Source organism: Raphanus sativus, chromosome 3 (genome assembly GCF_000801105.2).
Source record: "Raphanus sativus cultivar WK10039 chromosome 3, ASM80110v3, whole genome shotgun sequence".
Taxonomy (NCBI): Eukaryota; Viridiplantae; Streptophyta; class Magnoliopsida; order Brassicales; family Brassicaceae; genus Raphanus; species Raphanus sativus.
In genome coordinates this window covers 26,047,821-26,074,316 of record NC_079513.1, presented here as the reverse complement: position 1 = coordinate 26,074,316, position 26,496 = coordinate 26,047,821, and the positions used below count along the sequence as shown (strand labels likewise).

General features: G+C 38.6%; 4 protein-coding genes and 1 pseudogene across 6 annotated transcripts; all 5 read right to left on the bottom strand.

Annotated features, from left to right (window-relative positions):
- Positions 1 to 1,419: 1,419 nt before the first annotated feature.
- LOC108847954 (protein RETICULATA-RELATED 4, chloroplastic) lies at positions 1,420 to 4,309 on the bottom strand. The gene is made up of 8 exons (XM_018621337.2): positions 3,602 to 4,309; positions 3,431 to 3,499; positions 2,497 to 2,628; positions 2,350 to 2,403; positions 2,229 to 2,273; positions 1,969 to 2,108; positions 1,739 to 1,864; positions 1,420 to 1,644 (listed from the first exon to the last, which is right to left on the bottom strand). Exons 1-8 carry the CDS (start codon positions 4,151 to 4,153, stop codon positions 1,599 to 1,601), a joined length of 1,164 nt encoding a protein of 387 aa, XP_018476839.1. The 5' UTR covers positions 4,154 to 4,309; the 3' UTR covers positions 1,420 to 1,598.
- An 84-nt stretch (positions 4,310 to 4,393) lies between these two features.
- LOC108847955 (nuclear transcription factor Y subunit A-1) lies at positions 4,394 to 6,483 on the bottom strand. Of its 2 annotated transcripts, none has more exons than XM_018621338.2 (6): positions 6,264 to 6,483; positions 5,756 to 6,016; positions 5,506 to 5,567; positions 5,311 to 5,370; positions 5,043 to 5,207; positions 4,394 to 4,851 (listed from the first exon to the last, which is right to left on the bottom strand). In XM_018621338.2, the coding sequence occupies exons 2-6, from the start codon at positions 6,012 to 6,014 to the stop codon at positions 4,693 to 4,695; spliced, it is 705 nt and encodes a 234-aa protein (XP_018476840.2). In that variant the 5' UTR covers positions 6,015 to 6,016; positions 6,264 to 6,483; the 3' UTR covers positions 4,394 to 4,692. The 2 variants fall into 2 exon arrangements, with proteins under 2 accessions (XP_018476840.2, XP_018476841.2); XM_018621339.2 differs by having other exon boundaries at positions 5,043 to 5,204; positions 6,264 to 6,479.
- Positions 6,484 to 12,997: 6,514 nt separating this feature from the next.
- On the bottom strand, positions 12,998 to 14,829 carry LOC108837212 (uncharacterized; annotated as a pseudogene).
- Positions 14,830 to 17,190: 2,361 nt separating this feature from the next.
- On the bottom strand, positions 17,191 to 19,424 carry LOC108837307 (transcription factor MYB46). The gene is made up of 2 exons (XM_018610366.2): positions 19,105 to 19,424; positions 17,191 to 18,000 (listed from the first exon to the last, which is right to left on the bottom strand). The coding sequence occupies exons 1-2, from the start codon at positions 19,380 to 19,382 to the stop codon at positions 17,439 to 17,441; spliced, it is 840 nt and encodes a 279-aa protein (XP_018465868.1). The 5' UTR covers positions 19,383 to 19,424; the 3' UTR covers positions 17,191 to 17,438.
- A 3,057-nt stretch (positions 19,425 to 22,481) lies between these two features.
- Positions 22,482 to 26,225, bottom strand: LOC108845942 (uncharacterized). 2 transcript variants are annotated; one of them, XM_018619144.2, is made up of 18 exons: positions 26,084 to 26,225; positions 25,895 to 25,994; positions 25,745 to 25,798; positions 25,636 to 25,673; positions 25,505 to 25,538; positions 25,295 to 25,382; positions 25,047 to 25,144; positions 24,876 to 24,950; positions 24,615 to 24,706; positions 24,383 to 24,512; positions 24,172 to 24,261; positions 23,987 to 24,052; positions 23,670 to 23,761; positions 23,514 to 23,579; positions 23,342 to 23,405; positions 23,155 to 23,243; positions 22,934 to 23,060; positions 22,482 to 22,715 (listed from the first exon to the last, which is right to left on the bottom strand). In XM_018619144.2, the coding sequence occupies exons 1-18, from the start codon at positions 26,146 to 26,148 to the stop codon at positions 22,644 to 22,646; spliced, it is 1,440 nt and encodes a 479-aa protein (XP_018474646.1). In that variant the 5' UTR covers positions 26,149 to 26,225; the 3' UTR covers positions 22,482 to 22,643. The 2 variants fall into 2 exon arrangements, with proteins under 2 accessions (XP_018474646.1, XP_018474647.1); XM_018619145.2 differs by having other exon boundaries at positions 25,895 to 25,991; positions 26,084 to 26,217.
- Positions 26,226 to 26,496: the final 271 nt, after the last annotated feature.

The following is a 26,496-nucleotide window of genomic DNA, read 5'->3' as shown; positions in this document are numbered from 1 at the left end:
CAGGCGTATCAAGCATTCAAGCGAACGTGTGAGACTTCTAAGTAACAGGTCACGAGCACCGAGTTTTATTTACTGCTGCTTCATAACGGTTTTCGTTGTTGTTTTTTTTTTTTTTTGCTAAAATTTGTTGCACAATATTTTCTTAGATTTTTGTTGTTGTGGGTATGCCTTATTAGTTGATATTATGTTTTTTTTTTTTGAAACACAGTTGATATTATGTCTTTGGATGTGAAATAGTTGACGGTCGTGATTTACGGAAAATGAAAATAATCAGGATGCTTTCTGTCTCAAGGATTGTTCCCATGTGTTGATGCTTGTCTTTTTTGAGTCTATCTTGTTATAGGTTCTAACCTGGTGAATGGTAATGACAATAAAAGCATTTGCTGGCAATAGGAGGGATGAGTTCCCAACAGTTAAGCTGGTTTTCTAAGTATGGCATTGGAATCATCATCATACCACACTGAACGACATAGTAAAAGCTGATATTATATTTATATGTGTAAAAAATATCTAAGTTTTAGACCTACATACTCACATGGATCCAGGAAGAGGAAGGACATACGCACTAGCATACGACTTCATGGATTAATCATAGAGAAATGAAGCCATAAAATACGAGACAAAAGAGTCCTCTAAAGTTCAACCTTATGCACATGAGACATGACCGTCACCACCATACATAACTTTTTCGGTTTTTATATTTTACGATTTCACGAAATTTCAAAAATATTTATGACTTTTCTTGTTTAGTCTCAAAATCAGATTTAAAATATGAAGGGAAACTAAAAAGTGGAACTCAAAACCCTGCCTTGTTATATCATGTGTACTGAAATAGATTCGTGCTTCTCAAAAGTTGAAGAAGAGAAGGAAAAAGTTGTTACTTCCTACACAAGGAAGTTTCCTAGGATTCAGGAACATGACTTCTTGTTCCTTCTCTGGTAATATTACTGCTGATCCGGTTGCTTGGATCCGAGTCTCCTCTCCCAAAACTCCCAAAGAGGTTCGTTTCATCTTATGTGAATATGCATTTTTTTAACAAATTATGGGCAATTAATACAGTTTGGTTGTTGTGTTTCTAAGGGAGAAAAGTGGAGTGTTGCGACGTGGAATATGATGGTGCAGATGTCGCAACCATGAGGCTTAGAGATGAAATTATCGCCTAATGAAAAAAGGGGAGCACATATGTTAGTGATCGCTTCTATGTGAGCTATGTGTTGCTGTTAAAAGACTAATCGAACTCTCTATTCAAGTAATCTTGATACACTATATGAGGTAGACAATAATTGCTAATGCTTGAACTGTATTGGTTGGATCTGACATTTGTTGACATATGCTGTCTACTTCTAGCTGCAGTATACTAGACGGTGGGGACACTTATAATCCAACAACCTCTGAATCAAAGAGACTTCAAACCCCAAATGCATAAAAGTCTTTTATGTGGTTTGTGAAAAAAAATAGCCTCTGTTTGCATGGAATCATATCGACTAATTTCCTATCAAATAGGAACAAATCAAATTCAGTAACAAAAGTAGTTTCGTATACATAAGTAGAAAGCAGATCATGTTGAACCGAGCTCATCATGTTCTTCTTCTGACTCATCAATGAGATTTCTGGATCCCTATGAGACGTGCATAATCAACCCATCTGAATCAAAAAAAAAAGAACATGTGAATTAAAAATTGCTAGGACAGAGAGTAAAGTAAGAACAAGGTTTTGTGTTGTACTTAAAACAACTTACAATAAGGAACCCAAGAAGGTGTTGCCTGTTCTAACAGCGAAACACATGGCACTGAGTGCAAGTTTGTGTTGGTGTAGCATTGGCTCCAGGAAACGTTGTTCTACCACACCGGCCAATACTTGGTACCTGTTTTTATTTCAAAACCATACACCTCATCATCACTTTATATCCAATCTTAATGCTAAAAGTGCAGTATGTTTCGTTAGAAAAGAAAGAAAAACACAGAGTACCTAAGGTTGCTAGAAACTGCCATATAGACACCATATGCAACGCTTGTGGATACTATTGGAACAGTCTCGACTTCACCCTCAGAAGTCTTGTCCACAGCTCCCTTTGCTTTTATAAATGCGTTTGTAACAGCTGTACCAACCTAACCAGATTAAATTATACAGATTCGTTTAGTCAAAAAACAAGTGTAGAACAAAATGTGAAGAAACTATCCATCTTCTGACTTATGTTTCCCTCTCAAGGTAAATATGTTTTGACTCACCAGGGATGATGTGGTACCAACGGCAAACAGCTTAGCCCCATTGCGCTGCACAACATACACAAACGATATAATATTTATCCAGAAATTGACAAAAAAAGAAAAGAAAAGAACAATCACACACCGCTATAGCACCTAGCCTTTGCAAGAGAGAGTAAGAGGTTCCGGAGATAGCAATCTGCGGCAAACATGTTGGATAGTTAGAACAGAGCGACCTTTTTGCAAAACTTATCCTGCTGCTGCATGTGCCAAACGATCGTTTTTACAATACCTGGAAGGCATTGTCAGGGCAGTTGTGGAAAAACTTGGAGATACCACCAGCAGTAAGTGCGAGAGGTGGTCTAAGAGACACGGTTGGAGCAGGAAGATAAACTAACATGAAATCAGCAATGATAGCCATCACCTAATTAAAAATAATAAATAAATAACAGTGAGTCCACTTATCCAAATACCATATAGCAGAAGATGGCAATGAGTATGAGTATGAGAAGTGACAAAACATATGAGTATCTACTTGCCATATAGTTCAAGGAGCTTTTAACTTACAAAGTGACATAGCAGAAAAGTTTGACCCTTTATTCATCATAAATAAGAAAGAAAAAAAAGAGAGAGAGAGAGAGAGAGAGAGAGAGAGAGAGAGAGAGAGAGAGAGAGAGAGAGAGAGAGAGAGAGAGAGAGAGAGAGAGAGAGAGAGAGAGAGAGAGAGAGAGAGAGAGAGAGAGAGAGAGAGAGAGAGAGAGAGAGAGAGGAGAGAGAGAGAGAGAGAGAGAGAGAGAGAGAGAGAGAGAGAGAGAGAGAGAGAGAGAGAGAGAGAGAGAGAGAGAGGAGAGAGAGAGAGAGAGAGAGAGAGAGAGAGACTATTGTACAGTTCAAGATTTGTTTTTACGTCAGAGACAAAGCAAATCTCAACTGTTTTGTCAAAGTCATGCAACAAACTAAAGGTGAAAAAATGAGAGACCCCATTACAAGTAACAACCACAAACTACACAACCTTTCGTCTACCTGAACGGGTCATCTAAAAGAGTATTGTTCTCATCAATCTCTCCTACCATTAAACAATTTCAGAAATATCTAATAGTAGTAAATTTCAATTCTATTCATGTGATCTGACATGAACAGTATAGAAAATGGTCACCACATGGGGCCTACAGAAGCAACACCAAACATAAAAAAAAAAATTAAAGAGAGAAAGAAAGATGAGTTACCACATCGGCAAAGACAACTTCAAGTTCATTGAAGAAATTTTCTCTACGCCGTTCATACTCAGCAGCAGTCTGTAAACAAACGAATCAAAACACTTTCTCTATATAGAATTCTCCATAAACGCCAAGTAGTCACCAAAGATCCAAACAGAGAGAGAGAGAGAGAGAGCAGACCTTAGTGAAGACACCAACACCACATTCCATGGCGAGTTTAGCCAAGAAGAGATCATCAGCCAACAACCTCTCCCTAAACCCAGCAAACTGCATCAGCCACCTCATCACAGCCGATCTCTGAAGCTCTAGGAACCTAGCGATAACCGATCCAGGGATCCGACCAGACTCAACAGCAGCCGCTAGATCCTTGGGAAGACTGTCCAGTTCGGTCCCAGACTCCTTCAACAGCATCATCGCCTCGCTCCTGTTCCTATCCCTGTCTTCGCCGCCACCGTCTCCATCCCCGTCGTTCTTGCCACCATCGCCGCCGCCACCATCTCCTCCGTTGTTGTTGTTGTTATCGTCAGAGCCGCCGCCTCTGTAGATTGATGCGGAGAAAACAGGGGAAATAGTGACGCGGCGGTGGAAAGAGATGGACTTTGCGGTGAAGGAGGAGGAGAAGGACGAGAGTCTAGGAGAGAAGGCCAGGTGGGGACGTGTGAGATTGGATTCAGTGATGGAGGATGATGTGTTCGGTGTCGGAACACTGAAGAAACATGAGGTCATTGCCATTGTGATTGATGCGACTTTCAAAACAGAGAGAGATCTGCGCGAAAGTCGTCTCCTTTGGTGCTTTTCAGTCTCTGCGATATATTGAGAGCAGTGGAGAGAGAGAGAGAGAGAGAGAGACAGCTTGAAAGGAAGATTCTTTCTTTTAAGGGTTTTCGTTAGGTGGGGCCTCACTAGAGATTCCAACTAGCGCGTGCTTCTCACGGTGGATTCTCATCTCGTATAAACAGAAAAAAAAGATACTGGACAAGAAGTTTCAGTTCTGTAATAATAACACAACACACTGTCTGCTCAGAAAAGCAAAACGTATATTACAAAAAAGAATATAAACAAAGACCTACTACTGACTATTCCCCTGTCTCTATATACATTTGTGACTCCAAAACCACACACACTATGGAACTCTGACAAGAACAGCTAAGCAAACACAAAACCAAAAAAAAAAAAAGCCAAGAATGATTTGCCAGTTTTAGCCAAAGCGTGTCCCTCTTTCTCTGAGGCTTTGGTTTGATTATGGTGCATCTTAAGAATTCAGGATCTGGTTAGAATCTGTTCAGCGCCTGACGAGTTGGTTGCTGAAGAACCCCTTTCTCTTTCTCTCTCTCAGCTGCTACTTCAGCCTCTGTTTTCTTCGCAAACCGGCCTCCACTAGCCCTTGCCCTTCTCACTGCATGATTGTGCCTCGACTCATGAAGATATGGCTGTCACAGAGAACGCCAAAAGTTAACCGAGGTACAAAGGAAAGTTATAGATTCTACAGTGACTATACAACATGCTTAAGATTCCCAACCTATGCTGCCACATTTTTTTTTTAATTATTCTCATATGCACAACACAAGTATACAACGCAATTTTGATCAGTAGAAAGAAAGAAAGAGAAAAAAAAAACTACCTTTCCGTTGGTTGCTTTCCTTTCTAGCTCGGCCTTGGCACGTGCTTTTCGTCGCCTTAGAATTCCCTTGTACTGTTTCGCATTCACATAGACAGGTTCTTGTGTCACGTCGAGCGGTAGTGCTGTTCTCTCACCAGGCATTCCAGGATATGGATGAAAACCCTGCTTCAATGAATGCAACAAACAGAGTCAGATGATCGAAATCACTCAACTCATAACACCAGACGGAACTATTGCAGAGAGACTGAGAGAGGTTTAGACAAGGTACCAATTGCTGATGTCCGTATGCTCCCACCATTCCCCCATAATATGGATTTGGGACACAAGCCTAGCGCAAATGCAGAGACTGAGTTTATCATGAATATTATGGGTAATATACTAAATAAATTATATTCAATTTAACGGCTCCAGAAATGAAACATAATAGTAATATAAATTGGAAGATTGAGAGGAAACCGCATACAATGTAGTGTCCAACAAGCTCTGGTGGTTGTACAAGTTGCTGACCCTGACCATGCATGTTACCTACAGAAGAAGAAAAATAAATGCCACACATCAACAAGAGGTTATCTCCTTTGGCATTCGTAGTTACCACTTAACAAGTTACTGTAATCCACACGGCATCCCAAGAGATCAGGTATCAAAAAGTTACTGGCGGAAGAATGATTATTGACCAGACACAAAAACCAAGTAAGACGACAAAACAAACAAACCTGAAGGGGAGGAAGTTGTAGCTTGTGAATCCTTGCAAGCGCCATCGTCTTCAGATGCAGCAGAGTGAACATCGTTTGACTCTGAACCGTCCGGACACTCTTCCAAAGAGGAGGACTTTGATGGAACTAGAGAAGGCCTCTCGACACCAAAAGAGTTGCTCTTCCACCAAGGCTCTGCATACATCATTGGTTGCTGCTGCTGACCAGCATCATTGTGATTGACTTCCGCTTCGTTTCCTCTTCCCGAGTTCGATTCCATCTCTTCAAAAACTCAATTAGTTAACTAACAACCAATCAAATTTAATTTTTTTTTTTAAAAACAAAAAGGAGAAATCTTTTTTTTTTTTTTTTTGAAAGGAGAAATCTTTTAAAAACTCAAATTAACAGAAGCTCATATTAACATTCAACCAATTGTTTGAGGGCACCTGTATCTGTTTAATTATCTGAATCTTCAACGATTTAAAATTTTCAAAAATACACAAAATAAAGAAGACCAGAAGCAGCGTACCAGAGGAAATTCACGATGAAGTTTTTTCACAATCGTGTTCGTCTTCTAGGATGATAACTTGTAATCGACAGATAGCTCAATGCGAAAAAAAAATCGGAACTTGAACAAATCCAGAGAAGAACTTAAGTAATTCGGAACCCTCCCGACAGGCGACAGTTGTGTAAATTCGTACAAGAAGAAGTAAATAATTGGGCAAGAAGAAACCCTAGTTTTTGGGGATTTTCGTTTTTCTCAGAATTTTTATATATATTTTTGAGTATGGAACTAAATAAGGGAAAAAAAAAAAAATAAAAAAATAAAAAAAAATGGCTAACTCCTGGTTGTCCGCCGCTCTCGTTTCCCCCCTGGACCCTGCTACTCCGACCGTCGTCTTCCATCGCCCCCCACCTTTTCCCGACCCCCTGACCCTCCAGATCCCGCTCAGTTCCCTCCGCTTGGTACCCTCCCCCCCTCTCGCAAATCCCCTCTCAAACCCTCTCCTCCTCCCCGTTTCCCCAAATCCTCTCTCAAACCCACTGTTGTTCTGGCTTCCTCCTCCGCCGTGAACTCCTCTCCTAAACCTGTAGCTCTTCAATCTGCTACTCCCACTTCCCTCCTCTCCTCTTATTTCTCTCCTCCCCTAAATCTCTTTCACCTTAACCCTAGATCTGGGAACAGTGATACTACAGTGAAATCTTCTCAAACCTCTACCAATTCTGGTCTACTTGGTAGCCCTCCGTCTTTTCTCCAGCCTCTCTATCCCCCTCCCACTTTCCTCCAGCCTCTCCCTCCCCTCCCCGCCGCTCCCACGCCGCCTACTCTTCCTCCTCCTGCGTCTTCGCCAATTCCCTGTTACTCTGCCTCCCCTCCCGTTCTGCCTACACCTGCTTCATCCACACCTCCTACTCTACCTTCTCCCTCTTCCCAACCAACCGCACCCGCTGCTGCTCCTCCCGCCCAACCTAAAACTTCCTGGGTTAATAAGGTCAAAAGCAATATTGATAGGTCTCTTGAAAGGCTGTCTCCTCGCTCTCTTGGACCTTCCGGTAACCCTAGAGTTATCATCCCTGATGAAGTTTATCAGATGGGAGCAGAGCTTCATCGAGACTTTGTCGTCTGCAAATTCTTCGGCAGAATCCCCGCCTATTCATTGATTCAAAATGTCCTTAACTACATGTGGGGCAAGGGAAAACATTTGGAGATTCACATGTCGCCTGCCTCCAACTCAGTGCTCGTCCGGATCCCTAACGACTATATCAAGCAGAAGGTGCTTCTCAAAGGATATTGGTATGTTGACACCACTATGTTCTACGTATCCCAGTGGACTGCTTCCAGTGATAAGTCTGCTCCCTCGTTGAAACGGGTCCAGCTGTGGGCTCACCTAATTGATGTCCCTCTTGATCTCATTCACAAAAAGGGGCTGAGTCACATTGCCGGGCAGATAGGAGAACCTAAAGAGACTGATGATTGGACCCTCAAACTCTCGAGTATCAGTGTGGCGCACGTAAAAGTTGAGGTTGATGCCACTGCTCCGCTACCGAAGATTGTTGAGGTTGGCCGTCAAGATGGATCATTCGTCAATGTCTCAGTCGAATATCCATGGGTTCCACCAATTTGTGCTAATTGTGAGGAGATTGGGCACATCTCTAAAAACTGCCCCCAACTTCCACCCCCACCTAAACCCTCAGCTACTGGATCTAAACAGGGCCAATCCACTCACACTTGCTACTCTTGCAAAGAACAAGGTCATCTCATGAAGCACTGTCCTAAGAAATCTCAGGAATGGATTCTAGTCAAAGATAAATCGAAATCCACTCCGAAGAAGAATAGCAAGGAAAGCCCAGATGCCTCTTTACCTCAGAACCCAGCTGACCCTCATCATCCCGTCGAACCTATTCCTCCCTCCATTGCCACCTCTTCCACTGAAACTCCCATCTCCCCCGTTAAACCCGTTTCACCTACTTCCCCAGCTGACTCCCCGATGCCCATGGCTGTTGAGAACCTGCCACTAGCGCCTTCTACTATTGGTATGGCTCTAGGTATCACTGATGATGATATGATGGAAGCTCCTTGCTCTCCTTCATCTGACTTCATATTAGCTCTCCCTGCTCCCCATATTCCCCGCCCTATTATTCCTGCATCATCTGCTCCTCTACCTATACTTTCCCCTATTAACACCGCAACTTCTTTCAACCCCTTCATACCTCCCCCATCTGATCCATTAAACCCCTCTTCCACACAAACTACCTCTCCCTCCCCCCAGCTCCCTCAGCCTGATCATACCCAGTCTCCTCCCTTCTCTGTTATTCCCACCTCAAACCCTTTTTTGCCCCTAGCTTTTGAACCTCTGCCTACCCCTCCTACCTCTGTCCCTGCGTCTCCTTCCTCTGCCCAAGGGAAGGTTGACACCCCTCAGTAATTATGTCGATCAAAACCTTTTTTTGGAACGTCCGTGGACTTAATGATCCGGACAAGCACCGCCCTTTTGCTAGTTGGCTATCTTTAAATAAGCCTATTGCGGGTGCAATTTTGGAGTCTCATATTAAAGAACCGAACCTGAACCTCGTTATGCAGAGAGCATGTAGTGGCTGGAGCTACTTTGCAAACCACGATACTGATGAAGATGGCAGGATAATCATCATTTGGAAATTCCCAGCTACTGTCCAGATCCTGCACCAATCTCGTCAATCTATTACCTGCTCTGTATCTATTCCGGGAGCAACAACCTTCCACTTTTCTGCGGTTTATGCTTCTAACCTGCGAGATGAACGCCTCAGTCTTTGGGAGGATCTCAGGGAAGTGCAGACAACCTTATTTCTGGAATCAAGGAACTGGATGGTTGGTGGGGATTTTAACCAAATAACTCACCACTCTGAGCACTCATCGCCTTCGGTAGATCATCTTACTCCAGACATGGTTGAGTTCCATGATGTTATTCTCGAGCTGGAACTGGCTGACCTCAGATACCAAGGCAGCCAAAACACTTGGACCAATAGTTCCCCCCAAAACCCAACCACTAAAAAACTTGATCGAGCTCTTGTTAACAGCCAATGGCTTGAGTGTTTCCCGGACAGTGTAGCCTCTTTCCTCCCCTTTGAATTCTCAGATCACACTCCCTGCCTTCTAGACCTATCTTGCCCCCTCCCATTCTCTGGAACCAAACCTTTCAAATTTTTCAACTTCTTAACCAATCACCCTGGCTTTGTGGACTCGGTTGGATCGGCTTGGATTCAGTGTGGAAACAGAGCAAAGGATCTCTGTGGGCTAGCCTACAAACTTAAACACCTTAAAAGAGTGATAAAAACACTTAGCAAAGAGAGCTTTTCTGACATTTCTAAGAGAGTGAATATTACTAACGGTTTGCTTAAAGATGTGCAGGTTAAACTATTGGAGGACCCCTCTACTGAGAATTTTGAGGCTGAAAAAGAAATCCATCATCACTGGAGCTTCTTGCGGGGTATTGAAGAATCCTTTTTCAAGCAAAAGTCACGTATCAACTGGCTTCATCTTGGAGATCAGAACACCCTCTTTTTCATGAGAGTCGCTGCTGCTCGACTAGCTTACAACTCTATCAGGTCCCTTATGCTTTCAAACGGAGTCCTTATCTCTGATCCGGAACAGATGGCCAGGATTGCAGTTAATCATTTCACCTCGATCCTAGCCCCTACAGATCTTCCTCAACTGCTCTCCCCTTTTCAATGGTTCCTGCAGATCATCCCCTTTCGATGCAGCCAGGAGCAGCGATCCTTCATAGCCTCATTCCCTACTGACCTGGAGATAACAACTACTCTACTGAAGCTCAATCCTAACAAGTCTCCGGGACCTGATGGCTTCACTTCAGCTTTTTTCAAATCAGCATGGAGTATAGTTGGTGAGGAAACTATTGGTGCGATCAGACAGTTCTTTACTTCTTCATTTCTGCCTGCTGCTACAAATGCTACAATACTCACCCTTGTGCCAAAGAAACCCGGAGCCTCTGCAATCACGGACTTCCGCCCGATATCTTGCTGCAACACAACCTACAAGACAATTTCCAAGCTACTGGTGAAGCGCTTAAAGACTATTCTCACTGAAGCAATCTTGCCAAACCAGACAGCGTTCATCAAAGGAAGACTTCTGATTGAAAATACTCTGCTGGCATCGGAAATTGTCCAAGGATATCACAAGAATGGCGGCCAGAAACGAATCACCATCAAAATAGACATTGCAAAAGCATTTGACACCGTGCGATGGGAATTCATTTTTCAATGTCTTCGGGGCTTGCACCTGCCTGAGATATTCGTCCGGTGGGTTGAAGCTTGTGTCTGCTCCACGTCCTTCTCCGTCGGATTTAATGGCTCTCTTCATGGATACTTCAAAGGCAAACGTGGATTACGGCAGGGAGATCCACTCTCTCCCTATTTATTTGTGATTGCCATGAACTGTTTATCTCTATCTCTGAATTTGGCAGCTCGCAGAGGAGACTTTAAATATCATGCGAAGTGTGAGAGGACCGGTCTAACCCACCTATGCTTTGCTGATGATTTGCTCATTTTCTGCGATGGAACAGTGGAGTCTGTCAACACTATTATAGGGTTACTGAGGGACTTTGAAGCGCGCTCTGGGCTGGGGATAAGCGTAGACAAGACGTCGATCTACTATGCAGGCTTGAAACCACATGAAATGGAGGCTATATCATCTGCTACAGGCCTTTCTCCTGGCTCTCTACCTGTCAGATACTTGGGAGTGCCTCTCTGTACCAAGAAGCTCTCCATGCTTCACTGTGCCCCACTGATACAGGCAATAAAATCGAGGTTCTTGAGCTGGACTTCGAGATCTTTGTCTTTCGCGGGAAGGCTACAATTGATCTCAACTGTCATCTCTGGAATAATTAATTTTTGGTCTTCTGCCTACATTCTGCCTAAAGCTTGTCTTGCGGAGATTGATAAACTTTGTTCAAGATTTTTGTGGAAAGGCAAACTGGATGGCAGTGGGGCGGCGAAAGTGGCTTGGGACAAGGTCTCTGCTCCAAAACATGAAGGAGGTCTAGGGCTAAAGAACTGGGTCGTATGGAATGCGGCTTGTGCAATAAAACTTATCTGGCTTCTCTTCTTTAAACAGGACTCTATTTGGGCTGCTTGGTACCTAGCGGAGGTTCTTGACGGCAACATCAACAACTTCTGGGTCATAAACACAAAGCAGAAGAACTCCTGGCTGGCGAACTACCTACTGTTACAGCGGCACACCGTCTTTGACTGGATCAAGATGGTGGTGGGGAATGGCGAGACTTGCTATTTCTGGTCTAGTAACTGGTCACCATTCGGAAGCCTCAAGACATATCTCCGAGGGGAAAACACACGCAATACTGGGATCCCGGAATCTACTACCTTGGCAGAATTATGGGTGCTTGATTCTTGGCAACTGCCTCCTGCAAGATCAGAAGCTCTGGTAAACATCCAAACCCATCTCTCCACACTGGCGCTAACAAATGAAGCTGATACCTATCAATGGATGCCGCAAGGAAAGCCTACGAAAGCCTACTCAACAAAAGCTGTCTATGACCTCTTGCGTGATAATAACCAGCGAGTCCCTTGGTGCAAAGTAATTTGGTTCTCTGGAGGAATCCCGAGGCACAAGTTTCTATCTTGGTTGTTTGCTTTGAACAGGTGCCCTACTAAGGATAGGATGGTACAGTGGGGGCTTAATGTTGATCCTATCTGTGTGCTCTGCAACTCGGACGTTGAGTCAAGGGATCACCTATATTTCTCATGCCCATACTCTTGGGAGATATGGAACACTGCAGCTGCTCGATCGGGATTCTCTACACCAATAGATTGGCACGGTACTCTAACGGCATTGGGGAATTTGACAACACCAAAACACACTAGACTGCTTACTCTGTTGGCTTGGCAGGCTTCTATCTACTGCATATGGGCTGAACGTAATGGAAGGCTTCATAGAAGCAGATTTAGGCTCCCCTCTGCAGTCATCAAGGAGATTCATAACATAATCAAGCTACGGATAGGTGCTATTAGACAGGACGACCCTGGCATTGCTTCTCTCCTCTTTCAGGCATGGCATTCATGATAAGGTTCCCCAGCTACTCTTCATCTACTCTCTTACCGCTACACTGCTCTGCTAGCTAATTATTCACTTGGGCGAGTGAAATGGTTTGTTAGTTTGCAAAATCTACTGCTTGCAGTTTCGGGTTCGGTTCTTTGTAAGGCATTTGCCACTAAGCTTGGCTTTGTAAAACATTTATTTCTCATGCAATTTAATAGAAAATATTTTAGCAAAAAAAAAAAAAAAAAAAAAAAAAAACTAAATAAGGAATTGTATGATTTAGTTTTTTTTTTTTTGGTCTCGTGGCGCCCTATAAAAAGATGGCAGCGCGCGCAGATCTGGGACGTTATCATATGTCGTTTTCTTTATTTGTTTACCGTCAAAAATAAATTAATAAGTGAAATGTGGGTCCTAGTGACACGCAGTTGATCGGCCAGACCAAGAGATACGACAACTTTAGCTGAGTGAACCGCTCTTACCAAACTGGTTTCCCATGTAATGCCTTGGCTTTTCCTTACACGTTGTTTCTTGAGTGCTTGTTGGTTTCTCTACTTTTGCTTTTGATCTATAGTAAGTTTGCTTGTAAGTTATGAATAGTTAGTACATGAGTTAAGTTGTATGAGAGGTTTATACTCCTAATCATTTTGTTTATTTCACACATGAAATAAATAAGTCCAGTTACAAAAAAAAAAAAAAAAGTATGACAGGACATCCAATAAAAGCCTGTCGATAAAAACAAAGAACAACACAGACTTTCCAAGTATAATACAACTTAGACATATAATTTAAAGTATGAATAGGGATGATTATAACCCTTGTTGAAAGCGAAAATAACAATCTATTGAACAAAGGTGAGAAACAGATTCTTGTCTAGTTAGCCTCATGAGGAAGGGGAATTTGCAACGATGTCCACAATCGCTGCATAAAGGCCGAGTGGCGCCACTATTAGGAAGTACTTCAAGACCAGGAGCTATGTGTCCCATCTTCAAATAATATGTATCTCCAAGTACACATTTTATATGGAGACTCACACCACACTCACCATCACAAGTATAGTAACATACACTCGGATCTGTCTTGGTCTCACATATGTCACACCACAAGTCCCCGCTCGAGTTTCCGACGCCTTGAGATAACGATAGAAAATGATCATCACACCTATGTTTAACCTTTCTTGGTAAAGTAGCACATCTCATGCATAACGCATACTCACGAACCGTACAGCTTAAGGGATAACGAATCTCTGTCCCACAAGCATGACAGTGTTTGGAACTTTCCAAGGTCCAGTATAAGGGATGTGGATGCAGATCATGGTGAAAGGGTTCGGATACAGAACTGCACCGAACATCGTACTTACGATCGCTGCCGCTGTAATCACGACAAAGGTCTTCAAAACAATCGTAAAAGAAACCATTAGACATGGTTTGACAAGCGCTACAGTTGAATGTAAAAGTCTTGTCATTATAAGCTCGTAGAGCTAGTTTATGCCGGTGCAGTAAATGCCGTCTCTTCCTAGGGAGACTAGCACACGTTTTGTGAAGGATGAAATCACATTCCACACATTTGTAGCATGGATCTCCGTTGATAGCTAAACGCAACCGTCGCACCTCATCATATCCGTAACGTGATGATTCTCATCATGCAACCTTAGAACATGATTCTCATGACTAAAATGAATGATATCTAGTTCATTAAGTACCTTGTATGGATACTCGATTTCTTCTTCTTCTTCAGGAACATCTTCAAGCTCTATCCCCGTCCCACACTTCACTTCTGATTGCACATCTTGAATGAACAGCGTAACTAGGACAACGAGAGCATTTGAAAGCTCCGTAGACCCAGTTTATTTTTTTCCTACAAACTCCACACTCCCAGTCTCTGTCTTGGCCTTGGCTTTGACCAAGATGAAAAGTATGAGAGATACGATGGTCATGACGGTTGATGCTAATGACTCGAGGTAGATCAATGCAATCTTTGTGGACCATCAGATTGCATGAAAGACACACGTAAGGGTTGCGGTCGCTTTCCACACCACAAGCATTACAAGTAAAGGTAACTAGTCTTGGCAAGAGGGTGAGGCTATGCGTGTGGTGCTTCGGTTGAAAAATAGTGCGTGGTGGTACATGCCCTAGACAAGTTAGATCCATGTTTATGTTGCATATTGTGCAACGAGCCAACACAAACGGAAGCCGTTTTTTACAAAAATGACAATCGTGATGATGATCATTTTCATTCTTATCAAGTGAGGCTGTAGGCAAGATCTTGAGAAAGTGACTGCAGTGAAATGGATGGGTCAAGCAGCGGTCGACGCAGTCCTTGTGCAGAGAGAAATTGCACTCTACGCAGCGATAGCCAACGCCGGTTATCATACAGAACAGTTTGCAAGAAAAGTGATCCACTTCCTCACATGATAAAGGATGGTCATGAAAGGGCAAGGTGATCTTCTCGGATTCTGCAGGGAGCATTTTCAAAATTGCCAAAGAAGAAATGAGATCAGCTTAGCTTCAATTGTTTGTCTGCAAGTATTTATCAAAATAATCTAAGGGACTGGCTATCGAAGTTTACAACCCATAGCATATTGAACTTGTTAAATACACAAAAGAAGCATCGTATGAAATGAACAAAACATGGGTGGTTGGATTAGGTAAATACAAATAATTAAAACCAGAACATGCGTGAACAGCTGTGAAAGAACAAATAAATAATCCACCCACTACTTGCTTAGATTAAAGCCAACTTGGGGGCATAATGATCAAGACATACTAGTAGTTTTTGAGAAATCTGCTTTTGTCTTAATCACCAACTTAACTTTCATTTAATATATAAACTCTTTTCATTACCAATAAAATAAGAGCAGCAGAGTTTACTAAGCATTGATAGTTGGTTCATCACTAAGAACCAACAGACCTCGCTGTCTCAATGGCTGCAACCAGATCATCGTATTCGGCACCGGTCACTTCCTTAACGACTTTACTATCCTTGAATATTTTGAAAGTTGGAACTACTCTTTTTTTGGAACAGTTGGAACCATTCTTAATCTAGCTCTTTTGACAATGGCTGGGCTAAGTCGTCTAATTTTTATTTAATTTTCTTATACAAGTGATATTCTCGTCGGCTAAATTATCTGACGTAAAAGTTAAATCAACAAAATTAGATAATATATTAGTTGATGTGGCGATTAATGTATGATTTTTCCAAAAATAAAAATAAACAAAACATGTATGTTATTTAAAGTTTTTGAAAGTACATATATATTTTTGCACAATCATATAAATCGGATATGAATTAAATATATTGGATACAAAATGACTGGTTTTCCAAAATGTGTTATAATGTGTACTAGATCATGACCCGTTCGACCGAGCGGGAACAAATTTTTTTTTATCTTTATTTGTACTAAATGTTACACATGATTGTAATGTGTATTAATATAAAATTTTGATAAATAACAATGTGTACTATTGTGATTAAATAAGCAATGTGTTTAATTACTAAATTTGATTTTTAAAATTTATGATAACTTAAAGTTGATTTTTTATATATTTTAAAATATATAGTGCTATATATTTTGTATTTTCAACATTTATCATACAAAACTTACATTGGGATATTATTTATATGAAAATATGTGTAACATAATATATTTATATATTATATAAACATATCTACGATTTTTGAAAAGGCCATGTGCACCCGCACGGGTTTTATTTTTAAAATATATTCTATATTGTTTAGTTTTATGTAGTATCGAGTTTGTATAATTCAATTTTGTGTTTAAAGAACAATATCAAAACTGTCTTTCGTATGTAAAAATAACATTTTGCAAGCGCGAGTTGTGTCTTTTTATTGTAACACAAAATTTGATATATAACTTATGTATTTTTGTACATTATGAAGTTTAATTTTTTAAAATAATTATTACATAATTTCAAAGTGAATTTTATTTGAGGTCTAATATATTTTGTGCGTAATGGTTCAAAACATTTTCGATATATATATATTTCAGTTTGGTTTGTTTTTAGTATTATTGTATAAGTATAATACTATACAATATTACTATATTCTATACAATATATAAAGCTATGTGTTATTTGTTTTAGAAAGTAGATTAGGCCAAACGTAGTTAATGAATAGTCATATATTTATGTATGTGTATATGATTTATTTACTTAATGTTATTCATACTAATAAAATCAATATGGCCAATGAAAATATACTGATCAATTTAAAATGAATTGTATAAGGTAATTCTAGTACGATTAATATTTTTAGTATTTTTAGTATCTATCTTATTTAAATTATCATGTAATAAATGTAAAAATCATATATGGAATATGGACAAACAAAATAATTGTATTTAAAGAAACACATTAATGCAAAGTTAGACTATGGTACATATTATATATAAGGATGAGACATTTAATTTAAATATATGAGGTCCACTTTTAAAATCTATATAGAAGAAGTTGAAATGTTCCTGATTTAATGATTTAATAAGATAGATTTCTGTGCAATAAAATGTTAATTGAGCTTTCGTACATCATCAACATGGGCCAACAACAATATTCGAAACTGACAGGCCGATCTACAGCCATTGTTCGAAGGAGTATACGTAGACCCACATGGCAAATTAGTGTCTTTTAAATTTTGATATGGGTTTACTTGTCAAGCCCAGACGAACATGATTTTTATACAAAGTTTAACAACTTCGGATCAAAAGTTTCGTCTTATTTTTTTTGGGTATAAGGTATATTTTTTTTTCCGTTACACAATCTTTGCTTCTTAATTCTAACAGAAAGAATACAGTATCATTTGTGCACATATAAGATAAAACTTCAACTTAAATTTCAATACAAAATTCTTCAAATGGTTTTTTTTTTTTTTTTTGCCAAACAAATTCTTCAAATATTTACAAATGTATGTGTTTATTTCATATTTCATTAAGAGATTTAGCTTACATTGACTAATCATTACACATGGCACGTCAAGCCCTTGTACGAGACAATTATTCGAAATACAAAAGACTCTCTAACTTTTCAATATCTATCTATGAGAATCAGAGAATGTAATATATATCAGTATTTGCATTTACGTGTGGCTATGAATCGCTTTGGTATAATTCCGCAACAGAAAAAAAAATGACGTGAAAATGAATCATGTGTTTTGTTTGAAGTTGAAGTGAAATGAAGGAACCTCAGTGCTCATCAACTGGTCAAGGTCCCAATATTCTTCCATTCTCATACCCTCAGGTACATTTCCAGCTCCATTAGTGTTCATCTCGACTACGTGGTTGTTAATATCTGCCTTGTACCAATCACCTTCTTCGCACTCCAAAGGTGGAAAGTAGATTCCCCCTTGTAGCCTTGTGTTTACTCCATAGAAACCATCTACATAAGGGGTATAATCGTCATGACAAGGGTGGCTGATCATGTGTGCCGCTTGGAATGGATTGTTGCTGGTTGGTATGTTGGTCAAAGAGGGGTTGACAAATCCTTGTTCTTGGAAGGACATGAAGCTTCCTATAATGTCTTTAAGGTCCAATGAAGAGGAGGTATTATTAGAAGATGAATCACTTGCGTTGGGTGATGAAGATGAATTGTTGACGAGGCTGGATGCATCGGACATCTTCTTTAGCCTTTTCTTTATTGTTGAGTTCCAGAAGTTTTTGATCTCGTTGTCGGTTCGACCAGGCATTCGTGCTGCAATCTGAGACCACCTATGAGATCGAAGAAGAAGAAAAAAGAGACTAGAGATGTTATATAAAATTGAAACAAGTGCATAGTTTGCATGGGAATTAGAAACGATCTAAATACGTGAAAAGTGAAAACAAAACACTACCACTGCACTACTAAAATCACAAAATAACTATAGCTTTTAGAAGTTTTTCTTTTTCTTCAAAAAGCAGATATAAAAACTTCCTTAAAACAAAATTGTCTTTATATGATTTGACAGTGTTAAGAAACAAAAGACAGAGAAAAGTAACCTATCTCTATTTAAAATTAACTAAAAATATAAAAGAAACATTATAAATCCAAGAGTCAATTAGTTTAATTTTAAATGAATAATAAAATAAAATAGTTTTTTGTTGAAAATTTAGAAGAATTATACAAGAGAAATATATGAATTTTAAATTTAGGAAGTCATATCCAACGTAAATTATAAAAAAAAAATCTGGAGAGACACTAATTAAAAACCTATAAATGTATGATTAGAAAATGAAAAAATGAAGTAAAACCCTAATAAAGAAGTGAAGAAAAGGTGGGTAAAGAGAAGTCCCTTTCATTAAAAAACAAAGTGTTTTTATAAGAAGCACTCGTAAGTCTTAGCACCCACGACTAACCAACTTTGACCACTCATATACTGACATAATTACATGTAAGTGTACTCATTCCTAGTTTGGTTTTTGCGTCTATTTTCTAATGTTACTAATATTATGTTAACTTTCAATTGGGTCAATTTTCTTCACAAACAATCATTCATACCTTTGAACAGCAGTTATTGTGCCAATGTAATTTCGAACCAAACTCTACCCTTCAACGTGAAGCTCGAATATACATTTCTACGATGTATAGTGATCATGTATCTTCTAAATATAGTCATATTCACAATAGAGCAGTTATTGTTTAGTTATAATCGAACTTCACACTGTATTGGCTTTCTATGCGATTATACTATTTACCCATTACCCAAAAAACGTTAATCGATCTAAAAACAAGATTCACCTGAAAATTTATAGTTTTCTAAGGTTTTTAGCCACTATATTGGCTAGCTAATTCATTATTTAGTTGTCAACAACCCAAAGCGATGGAAAATTACAAACCTGTTACCGAGAATGGAATGAAAGCGAATAATGAGTTCCTCTTCTTGAGGAGAGAAAGCACCACGCTTAAGGTCAGGACGAAGATAATTGATCCAACGAAGACGGCAGCTTTTGCCACATCGTTGAAGGCCTGCGTTTTTGGCGACATCACTCCAACATCCTTGCCCATTGTTTATCATATACTGCATCAGCTTTGAGTCTTCCTCTGGAGACCATAGTCCCTTCTTCATCTTCTTTACTTGATGAGTGGCTGCACTTGCTACCTCTGGTTTCCTCATTCTTGTTGAGCTAATTGTTTCTCTTAATCTTTCTCAAGGCTCAGTTTATTGACGTGAACGAGTGAAGTTTGTTTTATAATAGATAGAAAGAGAGAAAAGAGAGAAGACTTGAGGAAGGGAGAAATGATGATGATGAAAGGGATGGTTGTATGGTTTGCTTACAATTCTGGGAAGAAAAAACATTACACCAATTTTCTTCTTCCTCCTTTTCAATATTATATTAATTCCTTATTTTAAACATTGATATATATATATAGACTATAGTGTGTTGCTTTGTTTTAAAACATAACGAACCCAGGCTCTTTTTCAAATTATTTATACATTCTGAGTCGATACATACATATATATATATATAATATATATATATATATATATATATATATTTTGAACATTAGTCGATACCAATATTGTTTGTGGTAAATAAAATACACCAACAACAAATGTATGTTTGTAATTTAACCAAGTGAAGAAACGTTAGTTGATCGGTCATGGACGAAAACGGTTTCGAGAGAGACCCAGAATACAAACATCAAGACAAGAAGAAGAAGAAGTGATCTTCACATGTTCTTTTTGAATATATATTACCATTTCTTCATTCACAAGGTATATATTACAGACATATCTAACTCTTAACCTTACGTGTGTATATATAACACTCTATAACATTAATATATATATTCATGACTCATGAGCATCAGCGCATAATATATTTTCTATTCAAGATGTCTTCATTGTCTTCATTTTCAAGGTAATCAAATGTTACATTATTTCATTAATTGTTTACGTATATAAGCATATTTTGATTTGTAATAAGTCGACGGTGTCGTAACCTTTTTTGTTTCGGGGTTTATGTTAGGCTTAGCCGAGCAAGAAGTCTTGCTTCGGCTTCACACAACCACCTCTCGCACACCAACACGTATACTTGAAGAAATCAAATTATTGTTATGGAGAAAATATTACTCCCCTTTTATCCATATATTTTATATTTTTATGGATATGCCGACAAAAAGAGAAGATCTTTTCATTGATATAAACGTGGTCAATTTTTTCACCTCTCGATTTACAGTCATATATACAATGATTTATAGTATTAATATCCACCATACGGGATATACATAACTTTTATACAATCATAAAATAAATCATCTACATATAAAGTATAGAAAAAAGAGTCAGAATGCTGAATCTTGTACGTGATTTGGGAGAAGGCCAAAGTCTTAGGTCTTAGGGAAGATATTCGTTTGGTAACAAAACCGCAAGATTTTTTTATTTGCGATTCTGAGACATTGCTACTTCTTAAGCGCCAGGAAAACATATTAACATATTAATTAATTTAAAAAAACTCTATTATAGTAGTATGTTAACTATACTTCAAATATATACTCCTTACATGAAATCTATAAATTATCTTTTGCAGACGTCTCCTAAGACTAACCCTAAATTGAAGCGTTAGTGTAACTCTAAACACAGAAAACACACACATAAGATAATCGCATAAAATAACAAACAATACAGTAGTGTGAGGTTAATCACTGTGTACAAGTGTAGGGTCATGTGTATTAAACTCATTTGAGACTGTACGTAATGAAAACATCAAGTGTATTTATTTGAAACATTAATCATGCATAGACAATATATATCATTTTCTAAATGAAGACAAAGTGGTTACTAACTAAGAAAGCAATTATCACCTGTGAGAACAGAGCTCCAAATAAAGGAAATAAACAAACTCCCATTGAATCAAAGCATTAGCTTAAACTTGAATCTTACTTTACATAGTGATGTATCTTAGCCTTTAATTTAATATTTGTATTATATATATGTTTTTAATAATAACAAAAGAATACTATAAAGTATTTTTCACTTCAGGGACTGTCTTTTTAGTAGCAAAATCTAATTAGTTAATCATTATGCATTACATGAAATTGTGGTGGAGAACATTTTGTTACACTTGTCTCTGATTACAATGTCTTTGAAGAAACACACATTGAAAATGGACTTCATGCAATGCCAATTATTTCACAATCGGACAGTTCTCTATCTACATTATCAAAATTGTTATCTTTTAACCTAACCCATCCCGTCCTGTTTGATCGGTAGATAGTAGTTTTCGATCGAGTCACATACAAAAGTGAATGCCACAAAAGGTCATAGAAGAAACATTAGATGCTTTTTTTTTTACTTGGGATTATTCTATAGAATATACTATTTTAGAAATGAATTCTATTTAATTATTTGTTTTGTTGTTTATACTATAGTTTTGCAACTATTTTGTAGGTTAGATACACTATACTCTTGCAATTCCTATTTTAAATTTCACTAATAAGAATTGATCAAGAATATATAAAATGTTGTGGTCAAGTAATAAACAGGATCTGAGAATACGCTAAACCATTTTTTTTTTGGATTTCAAGGTTCCCTTAGAACAAAACCAAAGTTACATGTAAAATTTGTGTTTAGATTTTGGTGGAGACAATTTAGCTTGTAGTTTGGTAATAGGCGATCATGCTACCTTCTAGTATTAGTCGATTATCATTCATAACTTGAGCAAGATAGTGTAGTGATCCTTTGAAGAAAAGTCTATTAGCACTAAGTGAGGTTTTATCGATTGACCGAATCGTATCTTTTTCATACAAATGAAGATGATGGGCCTTGCTAACGATCTGGTACTTTAGGCCCACATGTAATTTGTTTTCATACCAAAAAAGAAGATGATGGGCCTTAGTAACGATCTAGTAGTCAGATATTAAACAAGAAGTAAAGTTATAACAAGTTATGTGACCATCATTCATCCTATGAACATAAAACCCAGGCATCACCGTCACCTTACCACGTGCGAGCGTGCAATAGGAAAGGGATGAGGATGATGTCTGTATGTGTGAGAGAAAAAAATCCAAAGAATGTTCCGTCTCTTTTCAAGACCAACCTAATAAAGCTTTTCTGTCAATGCGTCAAAGTATGGCTTGCAACCTTTTTTTTTTCCAGCGAATGAACCGTAGCATGCTTTTACTATTAAAGCCAAGCGAATCAAAAGGTGCAGTTTCTTGGTTGTGTTCTACGATGGATCAGCTTTGAGCCTATGACATGCATTGTATCAAATGTTTATAAATCTTGTTATTAATACACGGCACGAACTTTATCATCCAAGAGCATTTCCATAAATATCCTATCCACATTTTGGAACCCAAAACTTATAATCTCGTGAATGTTACAAACTTACAACGCCTAGAATAGAAGCCCTACTCCAGCTAGTATATGAGCCTACAGTTGGCCTTCTACAGTTTCTGTTGTAGATGAGCAATGTCTCTGTGCGATCAACAGCAACGACGATTTCTGCAGAATCACCATTTTTTTTATATTCAGAAATCCACTTATCATTGTAATTAACACTTCTTCAAATATATAATGCACAATGCCAATTACACCACTGGCACTGTACGACTCCCAACAAGTCCATTTGGTTTTCACTGTTTTGTTTTATTAGCCCAACACTAAACCAAAATCATGGTCTCAAAGAAAAGACTGAGATTGAAGCAAACTTTAATTAATACCTGAGTTCCAGCTACGATCATGCTGTTGAGAGGATGCGCAGCACACCCCGTGACAGATTCAGACAGTGAAACAAACTTGTTACTGTAATTACATTTGTCTCTCTTCTCTTTTCTCTGTGAATCCTCACTGCAACAATATATTATCAATGTCAGGGATGTATGTAGCCATGAAGTTTAGATAATAACATCGCACACATGGAGAGTTTCCAAGAAATCCTTACTCGTAGTCAACGTGACAAGGAGACCTAGAGCTTGGATGAAAATCAAGAAAATGAACCCCTTTCTCGCTCATGGACCCAGCCACATAAATCTGCAATAGGGAACAGGCAACTTAGTATGCAATAGCCAGATAAGATCCGAAAATCTGAAATTATAAATGGTAGTACAATTACAAAGTGAAGGGCTTACAGATGATGTTGGCAGCCATGTTGGTTTCCGCAAGATCAAATCAGCTGAATTGTTGGAACCATCTCTAGTGAAACAAAATTCAATATTACCAATCCATTAATCAGTTAAATAAGTTTAATCGCTTCTTATTACAAATTAATCTGCAAGTTCCTGAGTTTGCTTATTAACTTACAACCAAGATGGAGGAGGGCAATGCACATGAGTAACTTCAGATTTATAAATGTCAAGAACACCGGACCTGCAATAGAGAAATCACACCAGAAAAAAAAAGATATAGAACACATGAAAACATTGTATTGTTTACCCAGTTGATGAAAGAGTGACATACCAACCATCGTCAAGGTGAAATGCCAGTTGATGAGGAGCAAATGGGTTTACATTGATAGAATGGATTTCCTTGGGGACGATTTCTGACTGTGCCTGCAAAAAGATTCAAATTGAGATGCAAACTTTTTCTAGTGCTGCCAGATTCACTATGATCATCTGCTGGAAGTTTCGAAATTAACATGATTCCCACATAACTGTTTCGATATTTACCCGCAAGTATTGAAAAAAGCAGATTTCAGGTTTTTGAGAACAAGTTGGGAGTCAACATTTTGATTCAGATGTACAAATTCTTGCAAGAAAAAAAAAGATAGACGTTACCTTAAGAGATGCAATCTTCTGTAGCATCGGTGCAAGATGTAAAGATGCTAAAGGCAAGTGGCTCACCTGAACGTGACCAATATCAAATCGAGATGATAAATAAATAAATGTTTGGCAGAGCCACGAGAAGTATGATTCATGTCAATGTTACAGATAAATTTGTAGCCCTTGTAAGTAAGACTTACATCTTTGGGGCTCTGAAAAGCAGTAGAGTTTGTTCCTCCACGAAGGTCCCATATATGAATGATTCCTTCTTTACCAGCTCCAAAAATAGTCTACTCGGCAGATGAAAGAAACATAGTCACTACTAGGACGAAACAAAACTTTGGGGGTCTGCAATTTTCATGATCAGAAGAATCTTACTGGGCGTGGAAAATGTCCTATTTATATGATTACCTGATTATCCACGTGTATCTGAATACTCTTGAGCGAATCATATCTGTTTGTTGAAAGTTCAATGCATGGAGACACGCCTGCTCTTCTATCCCACACATGAACTGTACCAAGCGTGTCTGGAGAAAATATTCTGCATGATGAACAAACAAGTTAAGAAAGAAAAAAGATGAATAAAGTAGCTAGAACAGACGCTATAGTAGTTTTGCATCCAGGGATGAGCTATTGTACAAACCTTGAATCACCATTACTAGTAATTGCAACATCAGATAAACCAATAGAAGTTTTGCGGCCAATAATCGAGAGCTTCTGCCTAGTTTGCAATTCCTGAATCACAATTAGAACAATCACTGAAACTTGGGTGGAAAGGATATGCATATTTAGCAGAAGTAGCCTAAGTGAAAAAAAAAATAAGACTTGTTGAACTATGATCGTGTTAATTTAGATTAGATAGTTAATTCCATACGATGTCAAAATAAGATGTTACAAAACATACCTCAGTTGGTTTGGGAGACATGTAACTGATATCAAAGATAGAGACTTTATCACGTTTCCTCGATATGGAAGCTACCTATAGGAAAACATAATTGCTCGTAAAAAAACAATGTTTTTTTTTGGAATGAATGATGTTGTAAGAAGGAACTGTTTGAAGCAGCAGCGCCCATACCTCATTCTGGTTAGTAGGATTCCATCTAGCCACATTGAATTCCCTACCCGGAGGGAAAGACAAATGAACAACATGCTTACTCTCATCTTCCACAGAACCTGCTATTGATATGATGATTCAACAAAACTAGCTCAGGATTCAAAAACTTGTATAATATGAGGAAACAAAAATGATAGCTTAACTAAAACTTGGAAACCGTTCGAGCGATCAGAAGTCAAAAATAAAATCGAATGTGTTTGAAGAATGACCTGGGGGAAGCTTGCTGTGGCAATATAGAGAGTCAAAGTCATGGACGGTCAAGCACCCTGATCTTGTGACAGAGACTATATATATTCCCTGAAAAAAAAAAACAATACCTTTACCTTAAAGAAACGGAAACAAGAAAAACCAAAGAAGTAGAGAGACACTAAAAGGCAAATAAACAACACAAAAGTAATTGGCTGAGAGGTATAAATAACCTGGTTGTCAAACTCAAGCCCAGCAACGCCTCCACTGGGAAGTGAATCAATTTTAGAAAAACCATTCAGTTAAAAAAATAAAATCAAAAATTGTAAAAAATATTAGAAACAAAAGAGAGAGAGAGACTAACGTTGAGGAGGAATCTATGTCGTGTAGGATCTCGCTAATCTGAAAATTACAAGCTCTCTCAGTCAAAACACACAAAATCAAAGCTTAAATACAAAATCGATGGTACGTACATGGGTATGACATGGTCCCTCATTCAGGTGATAAAGGTGTTGAAACTTCCCAATCTTCGTAGCCACAGACAAAAAAAAACAAAATCGAATTATAGTCTTTTAAAAATGTCAAATCCATTTTTTGAAACCGAATGTAGAGAGAGAGTAGACCTGAGAGTAGGAATGAGCAAGGATAGTATACAGTTCGTGACGGTAGTGTGACTCCAGTCGTCCATTCAATTCGATTAGAGATCGTTTCCATGGTCGCCTTCTAAGGATCGAATCCATCAATCACCATCATAAGATGACGGAAGAAAGAAGGAAGGGAAAAAACCTTAGTAGATCAGATCGAATTATTACCTTATTACAGTTGTGGATTTTGGCGGCGGCGGCGGCGGCTCTCTAGGAACCAAGAATTTCTCCATTGCTTTTGCTTCGCCGGGTCCTTAATTTTCCGCGCCTTTTTCCCCTGGGAAGCGGATCCGCCCCGCCGAGAATTTGTTTGTTTATTTATGAAAAAGCCCGGTTAACCCTCAAATTTTAAAATTGGATGTTCGGACCCGCCCCGCGTTAATCAAGTGGGCCTGGTGGGGCAATTTTGTCTAACAAACGGGCCCTGTTAAAATTATATAATAATTTAAGTTTTGAGAGTTTTTTTTTTGTCAACGTTTTGAGAGTTTTAAATGGGAACAAATTGCATAGAAATAAATATAAATCTTTCTTTTTATACAAAGGTAAATAAATATACAAAGGTAGTAAGTAATTTCAACCAA